The 21007-nt window shown below is 49.2% G+C and overlaps 1 protein-coding gene across 1 annotated transcript in view; it reads right to left on the bottom strand.

Moving 5' to 3' along the window:
* The window catches only part of Rab11fip4 (RAB11 family interacting protein 4), a 112919-nt gene that overhangs the window by 59081 nt on the left and 32831 nt on the right, over positions 1 to 21007 (bottom strand). The window contains exons 2-3 of the mRNA XM_026388932.2: positions 18976 to 19063; positions 17595 to 17683 (exon numbers count right to left, since the gene is read on the bottom strand). Coding sequence (XP_026244717.1) covers positions 17595 to 17683; positions 18976 to 19063 — 177 coding nt within the window. The remainder of the gene's footprint in view (positions 1 to 17594; positions 17684 to 18975; positions 19064 to 21007) is intronic.

Raw genomic sequence — 21007 nt, 5'->3', positions numbered from 1 at the left:
CTCCCAACCGGGGAGTAATCCTTCCCTAGTCAAGTCTCTTCTTACTAAATCAAAACTCACTGTGATTCCCCCCCTGACATCTGTGAAGTTATTTATAATAAACGACATATTTACAGTTGGACTAATGAGATAAAAATAAACCCTACAGAAAAGGAAGGTAAATAATTAAATTGATAAGCTGGTGAATCAACAGAACCTATTAGTTAGAAGTTCTCTACCAAGACCAAGAGGGAAAGCAAGTTAAACTATAATTCTTATCTGATGGGAGAAGGATTTAATTTCAACAAGCAGGACTTCTTTTCTGGTGCAAAAAATCCTAACAAGAATGTACTGGATCAAAGAATGCAAATCGTATAAGGTTTCCGGAGCAGTTTTAAGACATCTTCTTTTTAGGGTGGCATTAGAAGAAGCCAAGGGAATAGAAACAAAATGTACAACACAAAAGAGGTTTTTTGCAAGGCGGTGAGATTCAACAGTGCTTCTGACATGGAATTCCATATCAGGATGGAGACTGGAAAATCTAAAGGAAGAGGGGATGTCTCCTTGGGGGAGAGCCACTGACTCTCCGCCAAATCCCGCTGGTAAATTCAGGACTGTGCTCATCAGGGAGAGGAAGTACAGCCTACTCCCACCAATATCCCTGAAGCTGGCAAAGCCTAGTTCACTGTGACAATCAAAGGTCCTGACATGTCTCCCACCTGCTGCCCACCTCAGGGCTCCCTTCAGCCTAGTGCCTGGTGGGGACCCACGATCCCAGCGACTGGGGAGGACTGCAAGTTCAAGGCCAGTCTCTGCAACTTAGTGAGACCCTGTTTAAAATTTAAAAATAAATAAATAAATAAAATAGAAAATGAGCCTGGTGTGGTGGCACACACCTATAAATCCCAGTGACTTGGGAGGCTGACACAGGAGGATGGCAAATTCAAGAACAGCCTGAAAAACTTATTAGAGACCCTGTTTCAAAACAAAAAATACAAAGGCTGGGGATGTTGCTCAGTGGTAAAGTGCCCCTGAGTTGGATCCCAGTACTGAAAAAAAAAAAAATAGGGAGTACTGGGAATATAGCTCAGTGGTGGAGCCCAGCTGGGTTCCATCTATAGCACCACCCCCACCACAAGAACCTCCCTCCAGGAGAAGGTGTCCGGGCAGGAAGCTCAGAAGCTCATAGGGAACAGACAGATGTGAGTGGTGGATGAAGTTAAGGGGTAATTCTATAAAATGGGCCTGCTATGCTGCCCCTGACCTATGCTTCCTTTTCTAAAAAGCAATTACCCTGCAGCCCAGCTGGCTTAAGTTAACAGGGTAGGTTACATTCCTCAGAAAACCACCTGTTATCTGTGGGAGAAATGCAGGCCTGAAATGCTTGATAAGAAGAACACAAGTTACCCTGAAGGGGGCTGGGGGCCTTTTGTGACCCTTACTCCTACCAGATCCCAGAACTCAGGGAGATAAGGACACTTTCCTCTAACCATAAAGTTGGTAAGAACAGGCTCCAATTAGAACCTGTTAGCTTGCGGCAAGGTGACCTAGAGTTGTCCTGCCAGTGGGGACTTGAAAGCCTGATGTCATCCTGTTGTCAGCCAAAAGTCAAGAGGTAGGCCTGGGCAGGACTCTCTGGAAACTTCCCTGGGGCCCCCAACAGAACTGGAGGGCAGGAGGGGTGTGCTGTCTCCTCTCTGAGGGGACCCACTCTCTTCCTTGAGTGTGTCCCCTTTCCCCTTTCCCTAACCTTTCTGATGAACTCCTGCCTGTTACTCTGAGGGACATGTCTGAAATCCTGGAGTGATGGCAAGAATTGGGGTTTGAAGGAGGGGTCTCCGTGGCTGCCTCAGTTTCGTCAACAGTGCCCTGTAACAGGCCCACAAGCCATAGCACAAGCAAGAAGACCCAGGCTGGGCACAGTGAAGGCAGTTATCCTGAAATCGGTTCCTGGTTGTCAACTTACACCATCAGAGCAGGGAGGATGCTTAGCTTCCCACACCCTTGGTCAAAGGGGCCCTAGTTTAAGTGGATAGTGTGGGGTGCCCATGTGCAAAGGAGGGACCTAAAGAAAGACTGAGGCAGGGACTTGAGGAGGGTCAGGATGTGCCGTCCCAAACAGGCCACTTTGGCATAAGGACTGTATCTTTTGAGCTAAAGGCAATCAAGAAACAGCAGGCACCAAGAGAAGCTCTCTGCCCTCCCCCACCTGCCTGAAAGCAGGGCATAAATTTGCCTTTTATAAAGGAGACATAAATTTTCATTGGTAGGGGTGCCTCCCTCCCCTGCATCAGGAAGAGGAGAATGAATAGAGCGGATGTGAATCTACATAACAAATCTAAACAACCTTATCTACCTACACTCCTAGTTACCTCCCCACAATATGCTACTGCCCCTAGGAGTCCGAACCCCCTTTTCCTCTGTCTACTCACTTCTTCACATTTTATCCCTCCCCAGTTAAAATGGTACCTAAGCCTCCTGGGCCACCGTCTCTTTGGGTTTTCACTTTTCTGTGAAGCTCCCTGCATGTAACATTTAACATTTTTTCCCTGCTAATCTGTCTTTTGTCAGTCTAATTTGCAGACCCCAGGTATGAAACCTGAGGGGAGAGGAAGCTGTTCATCCCCCCCTCTATAGGCTTGTTCAATCTGGGACCAGATTCTAGGGGACCAGTCCTCTTCCTGCCCAGTCACCGGTGATGTCTTTCAAAAAGAAGTGGGGAGAACTGACCATTGTCCTGAGGCTCACAGAGCCCAGGAGGGTTTTCTTTCTTTTCAAGAATCAAACTTTGGGGCTGGGGGTGTAGTTCCGTGGTAGAGTGCATAGGGATGTCGGTTCTAGCACGGGAGAAAAAAAAATCAATTATGCTGCATCTTATCCTCAGTCATTTTCTTGTTCCTGATCAGGAACGAGAATGATCTGGATGAGAACAGTTTTGTCAATCCCCAATAAAATGTCTGAGCATTTTCCCCCAGGCTTAATGGGTGCAGGTTTTTCTGTGTTAAGCCACTCCAGCCTTAGAAGTGTCTGACAAAGGGGCGGACACATTTTGGGGAATGCCCAGGGGCTAGATTTCCTAGTTCAGCTGAAGCAGCAGATTGTGGAGCGGGAGGGGCTGCAGGTGTGAAAAGAGCCCAGGGATACAGGCCTTGCTAGCAGAAGCTGGTCAGCACCTGAGGCAAATGATACTCACTGGAAAATTACCTGTCTTACAATCTGTACATCAGGAATTGAGAGATTCTACATACTGGGCATCCTGCTGGGTGCTTTCTATGCATTCCCATTTTTCATAATAACCCTGTAGGAAGATACTAGCTGTAGCCCCCATAGAGTGAGGCTCAGAGAGGTTAAGTACCTTGTTCAGGGTGACCCTGTCTGGTACTAGTCAAACTGGTACTAGGATGCAAACCCTTGATCCTAAGACCCTCAAACCCACTCTTTCCCTGAGTTTATTTACTTATTTTTTGGTGCTAGCGATTGAACCTAGGGGTGCTTTACCACTGAGCTACATTCCTAGCCCTTTTTATTTTGTTACTCTGAGACGCTATCTCACTAAGTTGCTGAGGGGCTCCCCAAGTTGCTCAGGTTGGCCTTGAACCTGCAATCCTCTTGCTTTAGCCTCCTCAGTTGCTGGGATTGCAGGCATGCTCCACCTTGATGGCTTCTCCCCAAGTTTAAATTAACTCTTTGGAGCTGGGTGTGTTGGTGGTATACAACTGCAGCCCCAGCCACTCAGGAGGCTGAAGCAGGAGGATTGCTTGAACTCAGGAATTCAAGACCAGCTTGCGCAACATATAAGACAAAACAAAACATGAAGTAACCCTTTGCCTCCAAGCCAGACTAGTAGGCCTATAACTGCCTAAAACCAAAGCTTGCCGCTGGGATTGATAGTTATACCTCCCAATTCCTAGCCAGATCAGCTGTCCAGCCTGACCTAGGGCAGTGACTGGCCTGGCTTCTGGCAGGTGCCACAGTCACCCCTTCCCCCTGCCCCCACCCCCAGGAGTTTGCCTAAACAAGAGGCACAGGGAGGAAACAGTAGTGCTAGAAGCAAGTAGCTGAGCACAATTTCTGGCAGGGAATCTGTCTTGTCTGTCACAGCAGCAGAATGTGGAGACAGAAACCTAGCAGGCCCCACCACATGCTGAAGTGACAGCCACTGCTAGAAACAGCACTCGCTGGTTGATGGAGGGAGGGGGAGAGAGGAGGCAATGGAGGGACCCCTCCAGCTCTTTCTACATCTTCCCATGGTATTTAACCAGAAGGATGAGAGAGGGCCTGCAAGTCATGAAAGCACCTCTAGTGTGGCCCTGGACCACCATCACTGGGAGCTGGCTACAAATGCAGAATCTCAGACTGACCCAGACCTACTGAACCAGAATCCAAATTTTGTTGAGAGCCCAAGGGATTTGTACAAATCCAGGTGGAGAGTCTCAGAGCATCCAGTTCCTCCTTTCAGCTCCTTTCTAACCCCCCTTCTGGAAGAGCTGAGGCAGTGTGAGTTTTGCAGCCTTTGAGCTGGTCCCCCAACGGCTCTGGGGTTCCTAGGTGGGAGCCTGTTCTTCTCCAGCACAGGGTTGACCTTCCACATCTGAGATTCATCCATCCACTCATGCAACAAATATGCACCAACAGTTTCTCTGTGCCAAGCACAGCACTAGGCGCTGGGGGCACGGCAGCCCATGACACAGGCAAAGTCCTGAATCCACCTAGCTTATGGCCTAGTGGGGAGACAGGACACAGACAGACCACGAAGACCTGGGAGGCAGCTGTGCATATTCTGACAGATGTGAGCTGAGTGCCATGCACCTGCAGAGGGTTCCTGAGATAGGTGGTCAGGGTAGGTTTCCCTGAGGAGGTGGCATTAGTGCAAGGACAGCTGTGCAAAGGTTGAGGGACAAAGGTCTCGGGTAGAGGGATCAGCAAGGCAAAGGCCTTGATCCCGGAAACTAGTGTGAGAAGTTTGAGAAACAAACTGTGTGTGGCCAGAATGGTGAGAACCATGGGAAGATGGGAGGGTCAAGGTCAATGTCGGGCAGAAGTGAAACCTGGCAGGATGCAGCTGGAAGTTAGGGGTTAGGGTTTATTCTAAGTAAGATGATGAGTAATCGAAGGGTCTTAAGCAAGAAAAATCCAGGCCCTAACTTAAAACTTTAGAAGAACACTCTGGCTACTGCATGGATAATGGACCCTACAAAGGCAGGAGACAGAGGGCAGGCTGTTGGAGGGGGCTGTGTCGGGCTCTGACAGGGGTGTAGCCTCAGGGGTTGGAAAAAAATCGGCAATGATCAGGACACATTTGGGCAAAACCAACAGACCTTGTAGATGGGCTGGATGTGGAAGGAAGGAGAAATTAAGGATGACTGACCCTTGTTCTGAGAAACTGGGAATGTGGGGTTGGAGGTAGCCCCACTTACTGAGATGGGGAGGCTGGGAGAAGCATTCTTGGGGCTGAAGGGGAGGGAGATCAAAGGGTTTGGTGCTGGGCTGGGGATGTGGCTCAAGGGGTAGCGCGCTCGCCTGGAATGCGTGCCGCCCGGGTTCGATCCTCAGCACCACATACCAACAAAGATGTTGTGTCTGCCGAGAACTAAAAAATAAATAAATAAATATTAAAAAAAAAAGGGGGTTTGGCGCTGGGTTGGGCCCTCCCTCAGGCAAGGGGTGTGGAAAGGCACCATCCATAGCCTGAAGCACTTAGACACCTTTCCCATGTCATTTCGGGTAGGGCCTCAAAGACCCAGAGAAGGCTTATTACCCACCCTGTCCTATGGTTTTCTCCAGAAAAAGACACTTGCTCCAATGTCTTCCTCCAGCCCAGAGAGGATGAAGATGTAGCCACACTGTGAAGCAAGGTCCCCTTCTCTACATGCTGTGCTGAGCACTTTCCACAACACCAGGGGCCAGGGTTTGCCACATCCACACTAATACCCTCACAGCCCAAGACGTGTTCTTGCAGCCAGCAAGCGCAGAGGCCTGTTGCGTCTTCCTAGTTCTGAGAGGTGCACACACTGCCACTCACAGACAAGCACTCCTGTCCCGTGGGGCTCCCTGTCTTCTCCACACCCCAGTTACTGCTGTTTTGCAGAGGGAGGGTCCTCCCAGGAGGAACAGGAGAAGTGGTAGGTCTCCAGAGGATGGGGAGCTTCTACCATGTCCACTCCCTCACCTCACCCCCTTTTGGACCTATATCTCTATTTTCCCCAAAAATGGAATGAACACAAGCTGGAAAGGGCATTTGGGAGCAGGTTTTAGCTGGGAAAACAGGCCTGGTGGGTGGGCACAAATCATGAGCCCTTTAAATGTACTTTGGAGCTGGGCAGGGTGGCACACACTTGTAATACCTGTGACTGAGGGGGCTGAGGCTGGAGGGTCAAAGTTCAACACCAGCCTGAGCAGCTTAGCTAGGCCCTAAGCAATTTAGTAAGACCCTATCTCAAGATATAAAAAATAATAAAAAGCGATGGGGATATGGCTCAGTGGCTAAGCACCTCTGGGTTCAATCCTTGGTACCAAAAAAAAAAAAAAATGCTATGGGGCTGAAAAACAGTAGAAGTCCTCAGTTGAACCATTCCTCCCTACTCATTTTATTTTGCTTTTATTGATCGATTGATTGACAGACAGATGCTGGGGATTGAACCTAGGGCCTTGCTCATACTAAGCATGCACTCTATCACTGAGCTATACCTCCAACCTTATTTGGAATTTAAACTTAAATCTCACTACTCCAAAGGACTAAAAATTCAATAAAGGCAAATCCAAGTTAAGGGACATTCTTTGGGGCTGGGGATGTGGCTCAAGCGGTAGCGCGCTCACCTGGCATGCGTGCGGCCCGGGTTCGATCCTCAGCACCACATACCAACAAAGATGTTGTGTCTGCTGAGAACTAAAAAATAAATATTAAAAATTCTCTCCCTCTCTCTCTCTCTCTCTCTCTCTCTCTCTCTCTCTTTAAAAAAAAAAAAGGGACATTCTTTGGATGAACTGGCCTCCTCTGCAAAAATGTCAATGTCATTAGAAATGGAAAAAAATAAAAAATAAAAGTGACTAGATTGAAGGACATGGGATTCTTGGCTTAGAGTTGAGATAAAAAAAATAAAAGCTATAGAAATATCATTGGGAAAATGTGAATCTGAAGTTTATGTTAGATAATATGTTATGTCCACCTTAAATTTCTTTTTTTTTTAATCTTTTTTTTCCATCTTAAATTTCTTATAAGTGGTAAGTGTACTGTGGTTGTGTAGAATGTCCTTGTGTTTAGGGAGAGTAAAGTATTTCAGGATGAAAGGTCACAATGTCTGCAACTATCTTCCAAATGGTCCAGCAAAGACCAAAACGAACACCACTGAGCGTATACACGCGGACACAGGCATGCCAGCACAGATTGCAAATGTAGTGACCTGCTAAGAATTGGTGAATCTAATGAAGAGTATGTAGGTATTCATTGTTCTGCTCTTACAATTCTTCTAAAAGTTAAAATTTTTGCAGAATAAAAAGCTGGAGAATATGTTCACCTTTTCTCTCTTGTTTGTAGTAGTGGGGAGGGCACCAGGACCTTGTGCATGCTAGGCAAGTGCTCCACCTCTGAGCTACATCCTCAACCCCAAAGGTCCCCTTCCAGGCCTTCTTACACCTTCTGCAGCAGGGGCCTGTGCCCTCAGACGGTTTCCCAACTGGGTGGCAGCATGATCTCGCCAGCAAGATTTCTGTTTAGGTCCTGAAATGTGAAGTGCCACCGCCCTTGCCCACCTGCTGGCCCAGTGTCCCTGTGGGTTCGGTGGGGCCTCTCTCTGGAAAAGCAAAGCCATGGCTCCCTAGACACCAAGAATGCTCCCGGCTGTAGCTGAGAACCCAAGCAGCGGTGTTCTAAGTGGGACCACGGATGCCTTGGGCTAGGCCCTGCAATCCCAAGCCCCACTTCCCAGAGGGCAGTCAGTGTTTGTTGCACCCACAGGCTGTCCCAGGCACTGGCCATCTTCAGGGAGTAAGACTCTTCATCCCACCAGCCCTCTCCTTCTAGTCTTATGAAAAGAAGTGCTGACCTGAACTGGCTAAAGTCCAGAACCTGTATGGTCTTGGCTTCACAGCATCACCTTGGAGGCTTGAAAATGTTGAGGTCTGGTTCTCACCCCCAGGGGTTCCATTCTGAGGGCGAATCTGGGCATGGAGAATCCCACAAACCCCCAGGTTGCTCCAATAGCAGCAAAATTTGAGAACTTGGGGTTTAGACGGTTACTTTTCAAACTTGGATCTGCATTAGAATTACCAAGGGAGCTTTTAACAAATGCTGGACTCCTCCCTACCCTCATTAAATTAGAATCTCTGGGCATGGAACTCAGGCGTTGGTATTTCTAGAAAGCTCCTTACCTGATTCCATGCGCTGCCAGGGATGAGAATCACTGGCTAGATCATGTTGTTTCTGAGAATTAACATCTGTCCTTGTGCAACTGCTAATGTGTCTGTATTTTGCCACAGTTGCCTGCATCAGAAATTGACTGAACTCATGAACAAGGAAACCAGCAGGTCGGGATAGCCAGTTCAAAGGAGAACCGGAGAGATCAAAGTATGCGTAGTCAGAAAAAGACCAAGGCTGGAATAAGATGGCAAAGTTAGATATGAAATTGGTTAATATCCTACAGGGTAATAAAACCTAAACTTTCCTCTTTGCTTAGCTTTGAAAAGACAGGCTGCAGCTGGGTGCAGTGGCACACACCTATACTCCCAGCCACTTGGGAGGCTGAGGCAGGAGGATCGAAAGTTCCAGGCCAGCCTGGGGAACTTAGCAAGGCTCTGTCTCAAAATAAAATTTTAGAAGTGGGACTGGGTTGTAGCTCAGTGGTAGAGCACTTGCCTCACATGTGTGAGGACTGGGGTCCTCAGCATCACATGTAAATAAATAAAGGTATAAAAAATTTTAGAAGTGCTGGGAATGCAGCTCAGTGATAGAGCTCCCCTGGGTTCAATCCTCTGTAACTTTCCCCCAAAAGGATGGGATGAAACAGCCTCTCTCTAAAGCTTCATCAGACTCTGTCTTGGTGAGTCTAAGTTCTAAAGATATCTGCGCACTGGAGCATCAGGGTGCAGTTGGACAGCAGGTGGTCCACAGGGCTGCCTTGGGAAGGGGGTGCTCTGGCCAGTTCAGCCAGGATTCCTAAGGTGGAGATGGTTAAGACCAGACAGTTCAGGGCAGACCAGGGGGAGGGAACAAACGAAAGGCACTTCAACATCTGTGTTGCTTCTGCCCATAGCTTAATCAAAGTTGAGTTACCCCCGAAAGATACAAATTGAGGATCATTTTGTTCTTATGGAAGCTCTGAATCTTAGGGCAAGGCAATTATTTGTTTATTTTTCTTTGTGGAGGGGACTGTGTGGTAGAGAGGATCCGGAAAGGTCCTCCTGAGCCATGTGACGCCCCCCTGCCACCACACCAGAGCAAGCAGAGTGCGGCCACCCACACCTCCACAGCACAGCTGAGTCACAGCGCTGTTTGTCAGGAAAGGTATTTTTAGAACTTAAAAGCTCCGTTGTCATAAGTGGTTTTAGAAATGGCTGCTTCAGGGCAGAGGCAATGAGCAGTGGTGATCTTAGACCTTTAGGCTGTCAGGTCCCTCCAGTCAGCTCTAGGAAGACGCACAGGGGAGAGCTTGGCAAGGCCCCTCCTGAATAGGAGCAGAAGGCATCTGGGGCTCAGGCTAGGTCCTGGTTCCCAGAACACCCCACTTGTTTCACCATTAGGGGGCGGCTTCAGCACAACCTTGCAGAGAGCTGCTCGCCTAGCGTTAGAGCGCCCAGGGGGTAGGGAGGAAGGAGAGAAAAAGTCAAACTGGATCCCCCCTCACTCCAGACCTGGAAATGAGGTCATCTTAAAGCTCCTTAATATGAAAGTCAAATACATAAAATGAAAATAAAACAGAACGGTTTCAGTATCTTTTCCAAACATTACTTCAAAAGCAGGCACCATCATGGAAAAGACTGAGGATCTAGCTGTAAAAAATTTAAAATGCTACTGTCACAAACAAAGCCAAAAATAAATGACAAGGTGCAAACAAGTGTAACTAACATGTCAAAAAGTTAACATTTCTAGTTCTTAAAAATCAGTAAAAATGAACACACCCATAGAAACCAGGATGAAGAATTTGGACAGGCAAATTGTGAAGGAAGGACTTTTAATGACCAAAACGTGTACACTAAGGCCAGGCGCAGTGGTGCACGACTGTAACCTCAGTGACTCGGGAGGATTAGGCAGGAGGATTGCAAGTTTGAGGCCCTAAGCAACTCAGCAAGACCCTGTCTCAAAATAAAAAACAAAAAGGGCTAGGATGTGGCTCAGTCATTAAGAGCCCCTGAATTCAATCCCTAGTACCAAAAAAAAAAAAAAAAAAAAAAAAAAAAAGGCCTACATATAACAGCAATAAAAATTCTAAAATGCAGTCACCCTAAGAAGAAATGTGTAGAAACTATTTGAGAAAAATCATAAAACTTTACCGAAGGACATTAAAAAAGGCCAGAATAAATGAAGAGATATACCATGTTTCTAGATAATATTGTAGAGAAACGAATTTCCTCCAGCTGATACACACATTCAATCTCAAACACAATCTCTAGTAGGAGTTTTAATAGAATTCAACAACAACAACAAAAATTTAACAAAAAATAATGAGGAAGGCTTTCCCTATCAGATACCAAACTATACACCAAGAGTAACAGAAGCCAGGCGTGGTGGTGCAAACCTGTCAATACCGCTACTCACATCCCAGCTACTTAGGAGGCTGAGGTAGGAGAACCCCAAGATTCGGGCCAGTCTGGGAAACTTAGACCCTGTCTCAATATGAAATAAAAAGGGCTGGGTATGAAGCTCAGTAGTACAATCACCTGTACAGCAAAAACAAACAAAAACCACATGGAAACTGTGATTTAGGCTTAGAAACAGGTAGTAAGACAGATCAATACAACAGACCAGAGTCCAGAAAGAGACACACGTTGAGAAGGGCAGCGAGGATATGACAAAGATGAAATTTCAAATGAATGGATAAAGGACTGTTTAACAGTAGGGATTTGAATAGCTGGTGACATTTGAAAAATAAGAGTGCCAGATCACTACCCCCACCAAAAACAAAAATAAGCTCCGGGTGGGTCAAAAAGCAAGGCTTTTCCCCTAAAAGTATTAAAAAATATCCTCGGGGGAATATGCTGATAGCCTTGAGGTACAGACAGCACAAAATAATGCCAAAAATGTAAGCAGCGTAAAAGGATGGCTTAAAATTCTGTACAGTAAAAGACACCAAAACCAAGATTAAAATACAAGTAAATGCATAAAGATCATGAGTCCGAATATATAGAGATTTCTAATAAATCAATAAGGAAAAGACTAAGAACCCAATTGCACGTGGGCACAGAATATGGTCAGGTAACTCATAAAAGCAGAAATCCAGAGGAGCAGAGAAGGTAAGAAAAGATGGTCTACCTCACTAGTAAGTAGGGCAGCACAGAGGAGAACAATAACGAGCTTTGCTCAGTCGGTGAGCAGGGGAAAGAAGGGAAGTAGTGGAGGAGAGACCAGCAGGTGGCTGTCTAGCCTTGGCAAGGTGAAGAAGTGGGTGCTCGTGTGTCATAGTTTTTGATACGGTTGGTACAATATAACTCGTAGTCTTTTGGGGAGAAAAATTTGGCTCTATATATTAAAAATAAAAATGATCTATTAAAACTCTGTTTAAAAATAAAATCTGCACACCCTTTGACACAGTGATTCCATTTCTGGATGACTAATCCTAGAAGTGTGTGGAGAAACGCTCACTGTGGGTGCTACCCTAGCTGTGAAGGACAGGAGGCTGGCAGGGCCTCTGCCACCACGAGGAAGCTGGTGTCCCTGTGTAGGGGCTCTGTGAACATGGAGCCATTCTGGAGGGTGAGGTTCAAGGCAGAGACAGAGGCCCTCGGCCCCAAGGAGGCTCAGACAGTCCCTCCTGCAGGCTGGGCAGAGGGCGCTGGCGGGGAGGAGGGTGCCTAAGGAAGTCTTAAAAGATGAGCAGAAGGTGGCCCACCACGGGGACGTGGGGTGGGAGGAGGGCCAGGAGAAAGGTAAAACGTGGGCCAGGGCTCCCAACAAGAAACAATGTGCCTCTTCTGAAAGTGAGGAGAGGTTTGGTGCCACCAGTTTTGAGATGTGGTGACGAGAGGCGGGGCTGGCGGAGTGGGGAGCTGGTGATGGAATCCTCCCTGCAGAGGAGGGTCACAGCAGGGGGCCACATAGTCAAAGCAGCTCCTTTTGAGGCACCTGTGTGGCAGAGAGGGGGGCTGGAATGGGGAGCATGCCCCGCAGGCAGTGGCCGATGGCCGGGCTGAGGGGTGCATGGGGAATGGAGAGCTGGAGGCTGGCTGTGTGGGGGGGCACCAACGATGACTTTCTGGTTTGAGGACTGGATGGATGGTGATGCCACATTCTGACGTGGCAGCTACACAAGGAGAGTGAGTAGGCTGATGCTCTTTTTGCTTAGTGGGGTTCCTTGTTAATCAGCCCATGTGGGTGAGTGACCAAGAGCCCAGGATCTTACAGTACTGTGGGGCAGGCTTCACCTCACGGCCTACGAAGGCTGGCCATGACCCTGGGCGATTGTCCCCCTGGCTTTGACGTCTGTGGGCGAGCTTTCCACACCTCCTAGAGACCCTCCCTAAGGGAACCCTACTTCATTTGGACTAGGGATTGCAAAAAAGGAGGCCTGGTGGTGCCCGTCCATAATCCCAGTGACTCCGGAGGTTGAGGTAGGAGGATTGCCATCTCAAGGTCAGCCTGAGCAACTTCATGAGACCTTGTCTCAAAATAAAAAATAAAAAGGGCTGGGGATGTTGCTCCATGGTAAAGGGCCCCTGGGCTCAATCCCCAGTACAAAAAAAAAAAAAAAAAAGGGGGGAGGCAGCTTCTGAGCACGCTGGTTTCAGGAGCGACTCTTAGGGTGTGTGCTGACCCCTCAGCCTGGGGACACACACCATCCTGGACACCAGAAGTCCTTCCAAACCCCCCAGCATCTCCTCTGGTCATTGTTACATTTCCTAGACTGGAAAACTCACTCAACAGCCCACTCCATGAAGTCACTCTGCCAGGGCGCGCAGGCTGCGGGGACACTAATGGGTAGCATCCCGTAAGGTCAGGAGCTGGTGCTGCCTAGGCTCCGGCTACCTGGGATGGACTTGCGCTGCTCCATAGGTCTGAACAGGAGGCCAAAGACCCCTGCATGTGTCACCAGACCTGGGAGAGTTGGGAAGTGGGCAGTGAGCTCTCAGGGACTGGGACATTGGCTGGGCCAACTCTAAGGCATTTTGCTGTTTTAACGTGACTCCTATCAAGTGCTGGTATCTGAGGTCTCACTTGTACCCTGAGGGGAGAAGGGGAGATGTCTTCCTCTCCTCCACAACAGGCACACAGGGAGGCGGGGGCTCTGCTGTGCTGTCCCATTTCTCAGGGTTCTCATCCAGCATCTCCCCAAACCACTCCTCAGATTTGAATCCCCTGGAGACACGGGAAACCCATAGATGAACCGGGATCACACTGGCTTCCAGGCTCAGCCTGACCTCTAGGGGATGGTTGGGACACCGCAGGGATCAGGACCTGTCCCTGGCAGGCCCCCACCCACATCCCCCACCTCCCCAAGAGCCTGAGCCCGGAAAGGGAGTCACTCTGCTTGGCCGGCTGGCTTCCCCACCTCCCAGCACTCAGGAGCCCACCAGAAGGAACAGAGCCCAAGTCACCCCGGCCGCACTGCTGAGCAGAACAGACGGGACAGCCACTGTGTCCACCCATCTACTGCCACTGGGATGGAGCCACTTAGAGGAGCTGGAGGAGCCACCTGTTAGGGCCAGACCTATGTGGAGGATGGAAAGGAGCTGGCCAGGGAGAGGCTTAGAACCAGAAGACACACCCTACCAGGGCAGCCCCCCGGGAAAACGAAGGGAAGTACTAGGGTTGTGAAGTGACTGACAGGGTCCTTCTCCTTCCCCAACCTCCAGAGTTGGAATGAAACACAACACTGTTTTACAGAGAGGAGCGCCCTCTTGGAGGTCAACTCTCTGCACCTATGTATTGTTTTCTCTCTCTCATACTTACTCTATTTCTTTCTTTTTTTCCTTCTTCTTCTTCTTCTTCTTTTTTTTTTTTTTTTTAGGTGCTGGGGATTGACCCCAGGGGTACTCTACAACTGAGCTACTTCTCTAGATTTTTTAAAATTTTTTAAAAAAATTTTGTGACGGGGTCTCATTGAGTTGCCTAAAGCTTCCCTAAATTGCTGAGGCTGGCTTTGAACTCAAGGTCCTCCTGCCTCAGCCTCCTGAGCTTTTGGGATCACAGGTGGATGTCACCATGCCCAGCACTTTTTAAAATTTTTGAGAAAATTAGGGTCTCACTAAATTGCCCAGGTGGTCTCAAACTTGGGGTCCTCCTGCCTCAGCCTCCTGAATTGCTGGGATTATAGTCATGTGCCACCGTGCCTGTCTTCCAAGCCTGTTTCTCACCTTTCCTCCATGCACCATCTTTTCTGGAAATGTGGATGGCATAGCATGGGGCCCAGAAGAGCAGCCGAAGACTGCAGGGCATGCCTCTGCTCCTGGGTACTACCGCGTTAGCCCAAGGCCTCAGCTCCACTCTGCCCACCAGCTCCTAGGCCCAGAGCTTTATTTTGATATAATTTTAAAGTAGCAGTATCCAAGGATAAAAGGGAAAATGCAAACTGTAACTTCAGCACCATTTTCTCTCACTAGTCCACAGCACCAGGAGGCAGGAACGGTCGCGCACCACCACTGTTTTCTTGCTGAATTGTCACAGCAGACCCAAGGTTGGTGCGGGGGGCCCTGCTTTTACACCTGTGGAAACAGGCTCCGAGGGGTTAAGAGGAACTTGCCCAGGGTTGCAAGGATAGTCTGGTCAGAGTGAGGTGTGGACCTAGCTCTGGAAGACCCCATGGCTTATCGCCCCCCTCTGAACCCTGTTCAAATTCCACCAAGTGCCCACCCCAAGAACTCCAGGAGCACACCACTTGCTCAGGTTCAGGGTCCCTGTCACGGTCCTGTTGACGGTTAGCCCCAAACACATATTTCCCTGACGTGTGCTTGGCCTGCAAAGACAGGCCAGGAGCCCTCCCCGCTGGCCCTGCTTGTACCTGGAGCCAGTTACCCTGACCCATCCCCAAGGGCTCATGTTTGGAGCACCACACCCTGAGGTCCTGCCACCTGACTTCTACCCTGGTCCCACACCTGCTGCCTGGCTTTGGTCTCTGCCACCTCTGAACTGTCAGATAAAATCTCTAGGAGAGGCTGGGGTTGTGGCTTAGTGGCAAAGCACTTGCCTTGCACATGTGGAGCCCTGGGTTCGATCCTCAGCACCACATAAAAATAAATAAAAACAAAAGAAAGATATTGTATCCATCTATAACTGAATATATATATATATATATATATATATATATATATATATATATATATATATATATATATATATATATATATTATAGGAGGCCTTTGGTTTGGTCAGAGCTCCTGCACTAGGCCCAACAGACTAAGCCAAAACAGACATGCTCATGCTGACATCTGATGCCCTAAACTGAAACGAAGTTGTTATCTGACCTTCCCAGAAATCAGGAGAGAGATGATAATCCAGTCCCCAAACAGGCCAGTTTTAGTCAGCATGATAAGGAAGTCCCCTCTGCTTTAATCTTTTCACAAAAGTAAACTGAAGCAGCCTGATGTTGACCCACCAGTTTTTTTTCTATTGTTCTGTTGCCTTATTTCTTAACTTATAAACCCCAGCTCTGCTCTTGAGTGCTGGCTCTCAAACGGCACATTAAAGCCAATTAGATCTATGTATAAACCCCACCCTCTGCTCCCCAGTCCTGGGAATTGAATTTAGGGGCACTCTGTCACTGAGCTATATCCCCAGCCCTTATTTTTCATTTTGAGACAGGGTCTTGCTAAGTTGCTTAGGGCTTTGTTAAGTCGCTGAGGCTGGCCTCAAACTTGCCATCCTCCTGCCTCAGCCTCCGAAGTTGCTGAGATTATAGGCATGCACCTCCACAACCAGTTTCTCCCCTCAACACACTTTTTTTTTTTTTTTGCAGTGCTGGGGACCAGGATCACCCACAGCTGTGAGCACTCTAACACTGAGCTACATCCCCAAACCTACAAATAATTCATTATAGTTTTGTCTTTTGACAGAGCCTTGGCCTTCTCTTCACTTGGCTATACCCAGCTTATGGTCCTTCTCATGGGCTCCTCCTCTTTCAGTCTTGCCCCAAAGAACCCAGGGAGAGCCCCAGGAATCCACAAAGAGCTTGAGTGAATGATGGTGACCTGGACCTCCTTCAGCTATAAAAAATACTTGTGATTTTTGTTGTTGTTTGTTTTTCTGAGTGTGTGTGGGTGTCCCGATGAGGCACCAACCAGAGCTGGATAAGAGGCTTTAGAGCCTGCCTGGTTGAGAAACCAAAATACTACTCCTCTAGCTCCAGGGGTCCTTCAGCCAGAAGGGACCCCAGAGATTGTCCACAAGTGCACCTTAAACTGTTTCTTTGTAGGATGACACTACAGTGTCTAGAAAAAAATAGTTCAGTGTTTAATAGTAAACATACCACTCAGAGAAAGCAAAACAAAGCCACGAAGACTGTAGTGCCACAAGATTTGGTTCTTATCCTCACTTCCTGGCACAGAACTCCTAAAGTCCTTGGAATTTCCTGATGTGAGTGACTTCTAGTCCTGACCACCCTCTTTTCCCACGCTTGAGTTTATGCTATTAAAGTCACTCAAAGTGGGACCTCCACATGGCTCAGGGTGGAGCCCATCACCAGAAGGACCACGCTGGGGGTCCGAAGGGGAGAACTTCCAGGCCTTCCTACTAGGGGAAGAGAGGATCGGGGACTGGGTTATAAAGACACTAGAAGGGCCAGGACTTCTGAGAGCTTCGAGGTTGGTAAACAGGACAAGGAGCCGGGGCAGCTGCTGTGCCTACAAAGAGGGCTTGGAAGGCGCACCAACCTTTCTCCACACTGGTCCTGTGCATCTCTTCTATTTCTGAATTGTACCCTTCAGGATACACTGCTAATCCTAAGTATAGTGTTTTCCCAAGTTGTTCTGGTGAAGGGGGTTGTGGGGAGCAGAGAATGTGTAGTTTGCTGGGCAGAAGTGAGGGTATTACGGGATTGACTCCTGATTCCGCAGTAACTCTGGGTAGTGTCAGACGGAATTGAGTTGCTGGACATCCAGTTAGTGTCAGAGAACTGGAGAATTAGTTGTTATACGGGGGAGGGGGGCGCACACACGGGGACTCATCAGCTCAAAGACGGAGGAACAGGAGCAAAGGAAAAGATTCCAACCCTACCTGCCAGACCTCAGCCCACCACCTCCCCTCCATGAGACTCAGTTTCTCCTCAGCACCAGGGGGCGGAGGAAGATACTCTGCCGGGGCTTCCAGAGGGACTTCACTGCCCCTGTCCAAAAACCGATTTCTTGACTTTGATTCCACAGGTTCCCCAGAGGAAGGGGCTGGGTCCTCCTGGACACTACAAAATGAAGCCAAGGCGAGAGGAGGGGAAGGACAAGCAGAGCCCCCGCAGAGGCTCGGGGCCACGGCCTCTTACCTGCTCCACACAGTCCGGGATCTCTGACGCGCATGGCAGCGTCCCCGCACTCTCCAAGGACAGCACATCCTTCAGCAGCTCCTCGCACCCTGTGGACAGGCAGGCAGACAGACAGTGAGAGGGCAGAGCCTCAGCCTGGCACAGCTGCTCTGCTTCTGCCTAGAGGGCCTTGCGGGAAGGGCTGGATCCCTAAGAGACCGGCTGACCGCTCAGGCGGAAGGAGCACCGCAGCGGCAGGAGGCTGGGCAGGGCACTGCAGCGGCTCTTCACCAGACATCTTTCTCCTGGGACTAACCCAGTGAGCAGTGCACAGTGGCCTCCCGATGCAGGGGCAGAGTGCAGAGGCCTCCCGGGAGGAGGGGATGTAGGACAACGCTTCTCTGCTTGCAGCTCCCCCAGGCACATCCCCAAGGCTGCGTACCCCAACTAAGGCAGCAAACTCCAGAGTCTACCTAGGGCCCCCCAGGATGGCTCCACCTCCTGCTGACCTGAAGTTATACTGGGCAAAATGCCTGGCACAGGCACATGGCAGGTGCAGTCCTCGGTGGCCTAAAGACTGGGACAAATCCACTGGGAAGACCTTTGCTGGGGCCTGTGTGCGGTCCCCCACCAGCCCCTCAGTGCTTCCCTTGGGCCTCCTTCCTTCCTCCCCCCAACTCCAAAGGTGGAGCCTGGAAGGGACGGTCACCCTGATCTGACCACCCAGACTGGAAAACAAGGCTCCCTGCTGAGGCCACAGGACTTCTGGGGACTCCTAGAAGTAACTGCTGTCTCCTGGCAGCCAGGGGGAGGCCTCAGCAGTCCACCCGGCTGGTGACTAAGCCACCTTCTCCCCACAAGCAGTCCTAAGTTACAGGGAACAGGTTCTGATTTCTGGGCGTTTCTCACAACTGACCAGTGGAAAGGAGGGCTTTCACGTGGATTCCTTATCAGGGTGGGGCAGGAATGAAAGGAGAGAATTGGGAGGGACTAAAGGAAGGAAAACAACCAGGAACCCTAGCAAGAGGCGGGAGGGGGTAAGGGGGGAGGGAAGGCGGCCAGCTCTACCCAGGTGCACCCAGAACTGCATTTAAAGCACAGTCCCCCCTTGCCCTGGGAGTTTGGTCATCCCAGAGGGGAGCCTTTCTCTCATGGGAAGGACTAAAAGGACCATCACTCTGGTCCAGGCACCCCGACTCTGGGTATGGGATGCTGTGGCATGGTGGGAGCCGAAGACCCCCCCCCCTCTGTCCTGTGGGTAGCCAGGGACAGAGCCCACTTCTGAGGCCCCTCAGGGCTCTGAACCCCGTGGGGAGGAATCCCGGCTGCAGCCCAAGTCACACTGGCCATTCCTTCTGGACAGGACCAAGACAGCCCCAGAGGACCCGCCCCAGGGCTTCACCTTTCATGGCGAACACTCCACGGCAGAAGTCCTTGAAGTTGATTCTCCCCAGGTCGTTGGGATCCAGATACTTCACAAGTTTTTCTACCTGTGGGAAGGAAAGAGGACAGGTGTGAGGAGGCCCAGGGCACTGAGGTGGGGGACTGAGCTGGAGGGAGCCAAGAAGAGGCCAGTGTGGCCAGCCTGGTCCCCCTGGGCTTTACATCAAGCCCCTGGCAGCTGTGGGCTCGCCTCATTCTGCCCAGGGCAGGAGGCACCGCAAGTGAAGAAAGCAAACACTGTAGCTTCTCAGAGTTCAGGGGTGTGTCCCCCAGAGCTCCCTCCCCCAAGCTGGCCCCACAAAGATGGCCATTGAAAGCAGAGGCTCCCTGTGAGGTTTAAAAATAGTGGTTTCTGGGCTGTGGCTGAGGCTCAGTGGCAGAGCGCTTGCCTCACATGTGTGAGGGACTGGGTTCAATCCTCAGCACCACATAAAAATAAAACAAAGGTATTGTGTCCACCTACAACTACATTTTTTTTAAATAGTAGGGTTTTTTTTTTTTTTTGCACAGAACAAGCATAAACCCCTTTAAAAAACTTCTAGAAACTCTGTTTCCCACTTTTCTTTGAAAAGACATAGTTTTAACCACATTTAGCAAAAAAGAATTTCTGTATTTTATAGTTCTAAGACCCTTGGTCAAATTTTCCTTTGCCAACAAGGAGATATGAAGTAACACGTGTATAATAACACGTGTATAAATTATTTAAAATTACAAATTATATAAGGTTTGAGGCAAAACCTTGTATAATTTGTAATTTTAAATAATTTTTTAAACAAGGATTGTCAAGATAGTGGTGTTGTAGAAGTGACATCACCCAGGGAATTTCTGGGCTTTGGCTGGTGGTCTTTGTTTTGTTTCAGGGTCTCGCTAAGTTGTTGAGGCTGGCCTCAAACTTGAGATCCTCCTGCCTCAACCTTCAGAGTACCTGCGACTACAGGTGCGCACCACCTCTCCAGGCAATGATGATGGTCTATTTCTTGGACCAAGTGCTAATGACATGGGGGAGAAGTCTCTGAGCAACACTTCCAATCAGTGCATTCTTCTGATCCAGTAAGAAGTGTTTTAAAAGAAATTAGGAAACAAGATTTAGCCCAAGGGAGTTGGCTGCTCCTGGTGTTGGGGAGTCTGTCTCCCACACAGCAGTCATTACATCAGAAACGCATGTCCGGGCTGGGGTTGTGGCTTACACTTGCCTAGCATGTGTGAGGATTCTCAGCACCACATACATAAATAAAAATCAAATAAATGTCCATCAACAACAACAAAAAAATTAAAACAACAAGAAAGAAACACGAGTCCACATGGCCTGGTGTGTGCAGCCCATGTTATTTATGGCTGTAGAAGATTCTGCCCAGTCGACACACTACCACTTACCCAACTTCCTCTAACAGTCGGCACTTGGGTATTTCCAACATTTTGCTATTGAAACTCAGGCGTGGGGTTTCACAGTTGTGTGGATGCCCACTACACTGTGCTTCTCAGATGCCTGCTTCCTCACTGACAGTCACTCCCCACAGCCTCCACAGTCAGGGGACAACCCATTCACGACCGCCTCCAGCACCACTTGCTCAACATCCACCCCTGACCCGGTCCTGCCACTGCACAGTTCTGCAGCTTCACTGGGTCTGCTCCCTCTCACCCAACCCACACCCTTGTGGATCCCAACGTAGCTTGTATCCCTATGCTACATTCTTTTCCACATCACCCCTTGGATTCACCTGGTCATGGTCATCATTGTCTCCCTCTTGGACTATGCAAATCTCCTGATTCAACTACCCTTTTACACTTCCAGCCCCCTCTAATTCATTCTCCACTCCAATTGGAATCCACTCCAGTTATAAAACCACTGGAAGGTGCTTAAAACCTTCCAGCTATTTTCCATTATTTAGGATAAGATACAAACTCCACGGTATGGACCCCGAGTATAAAATCTGCCCCCTTCAGTCCCATCTCCTCCCCATCACTCAACGTACTCCAGGCACACTGGCCTT

The sequence above is a fragment of the Urocitellus parryii genome, chromosome 7 (genome assembly GCF_045843805.1).
Source record: "Urocitellus parryii isolate mUroPar1 chromosome 7, mUroPar1.hap1, whole genome shotgun sequence".
In the NCBI taxonomy this organism is placed as follows: Eukaryota; Metazoa; Chordata; class Mammalia; order Rodentia; family Sciuridae; genus Urocitellus; species Urocitellus parryii.
The sequence above is the reverse complement of the archived record's forward strand: the minus strand, read 5'-3'. Positions and strand labels throughout refer to the sequence as shown.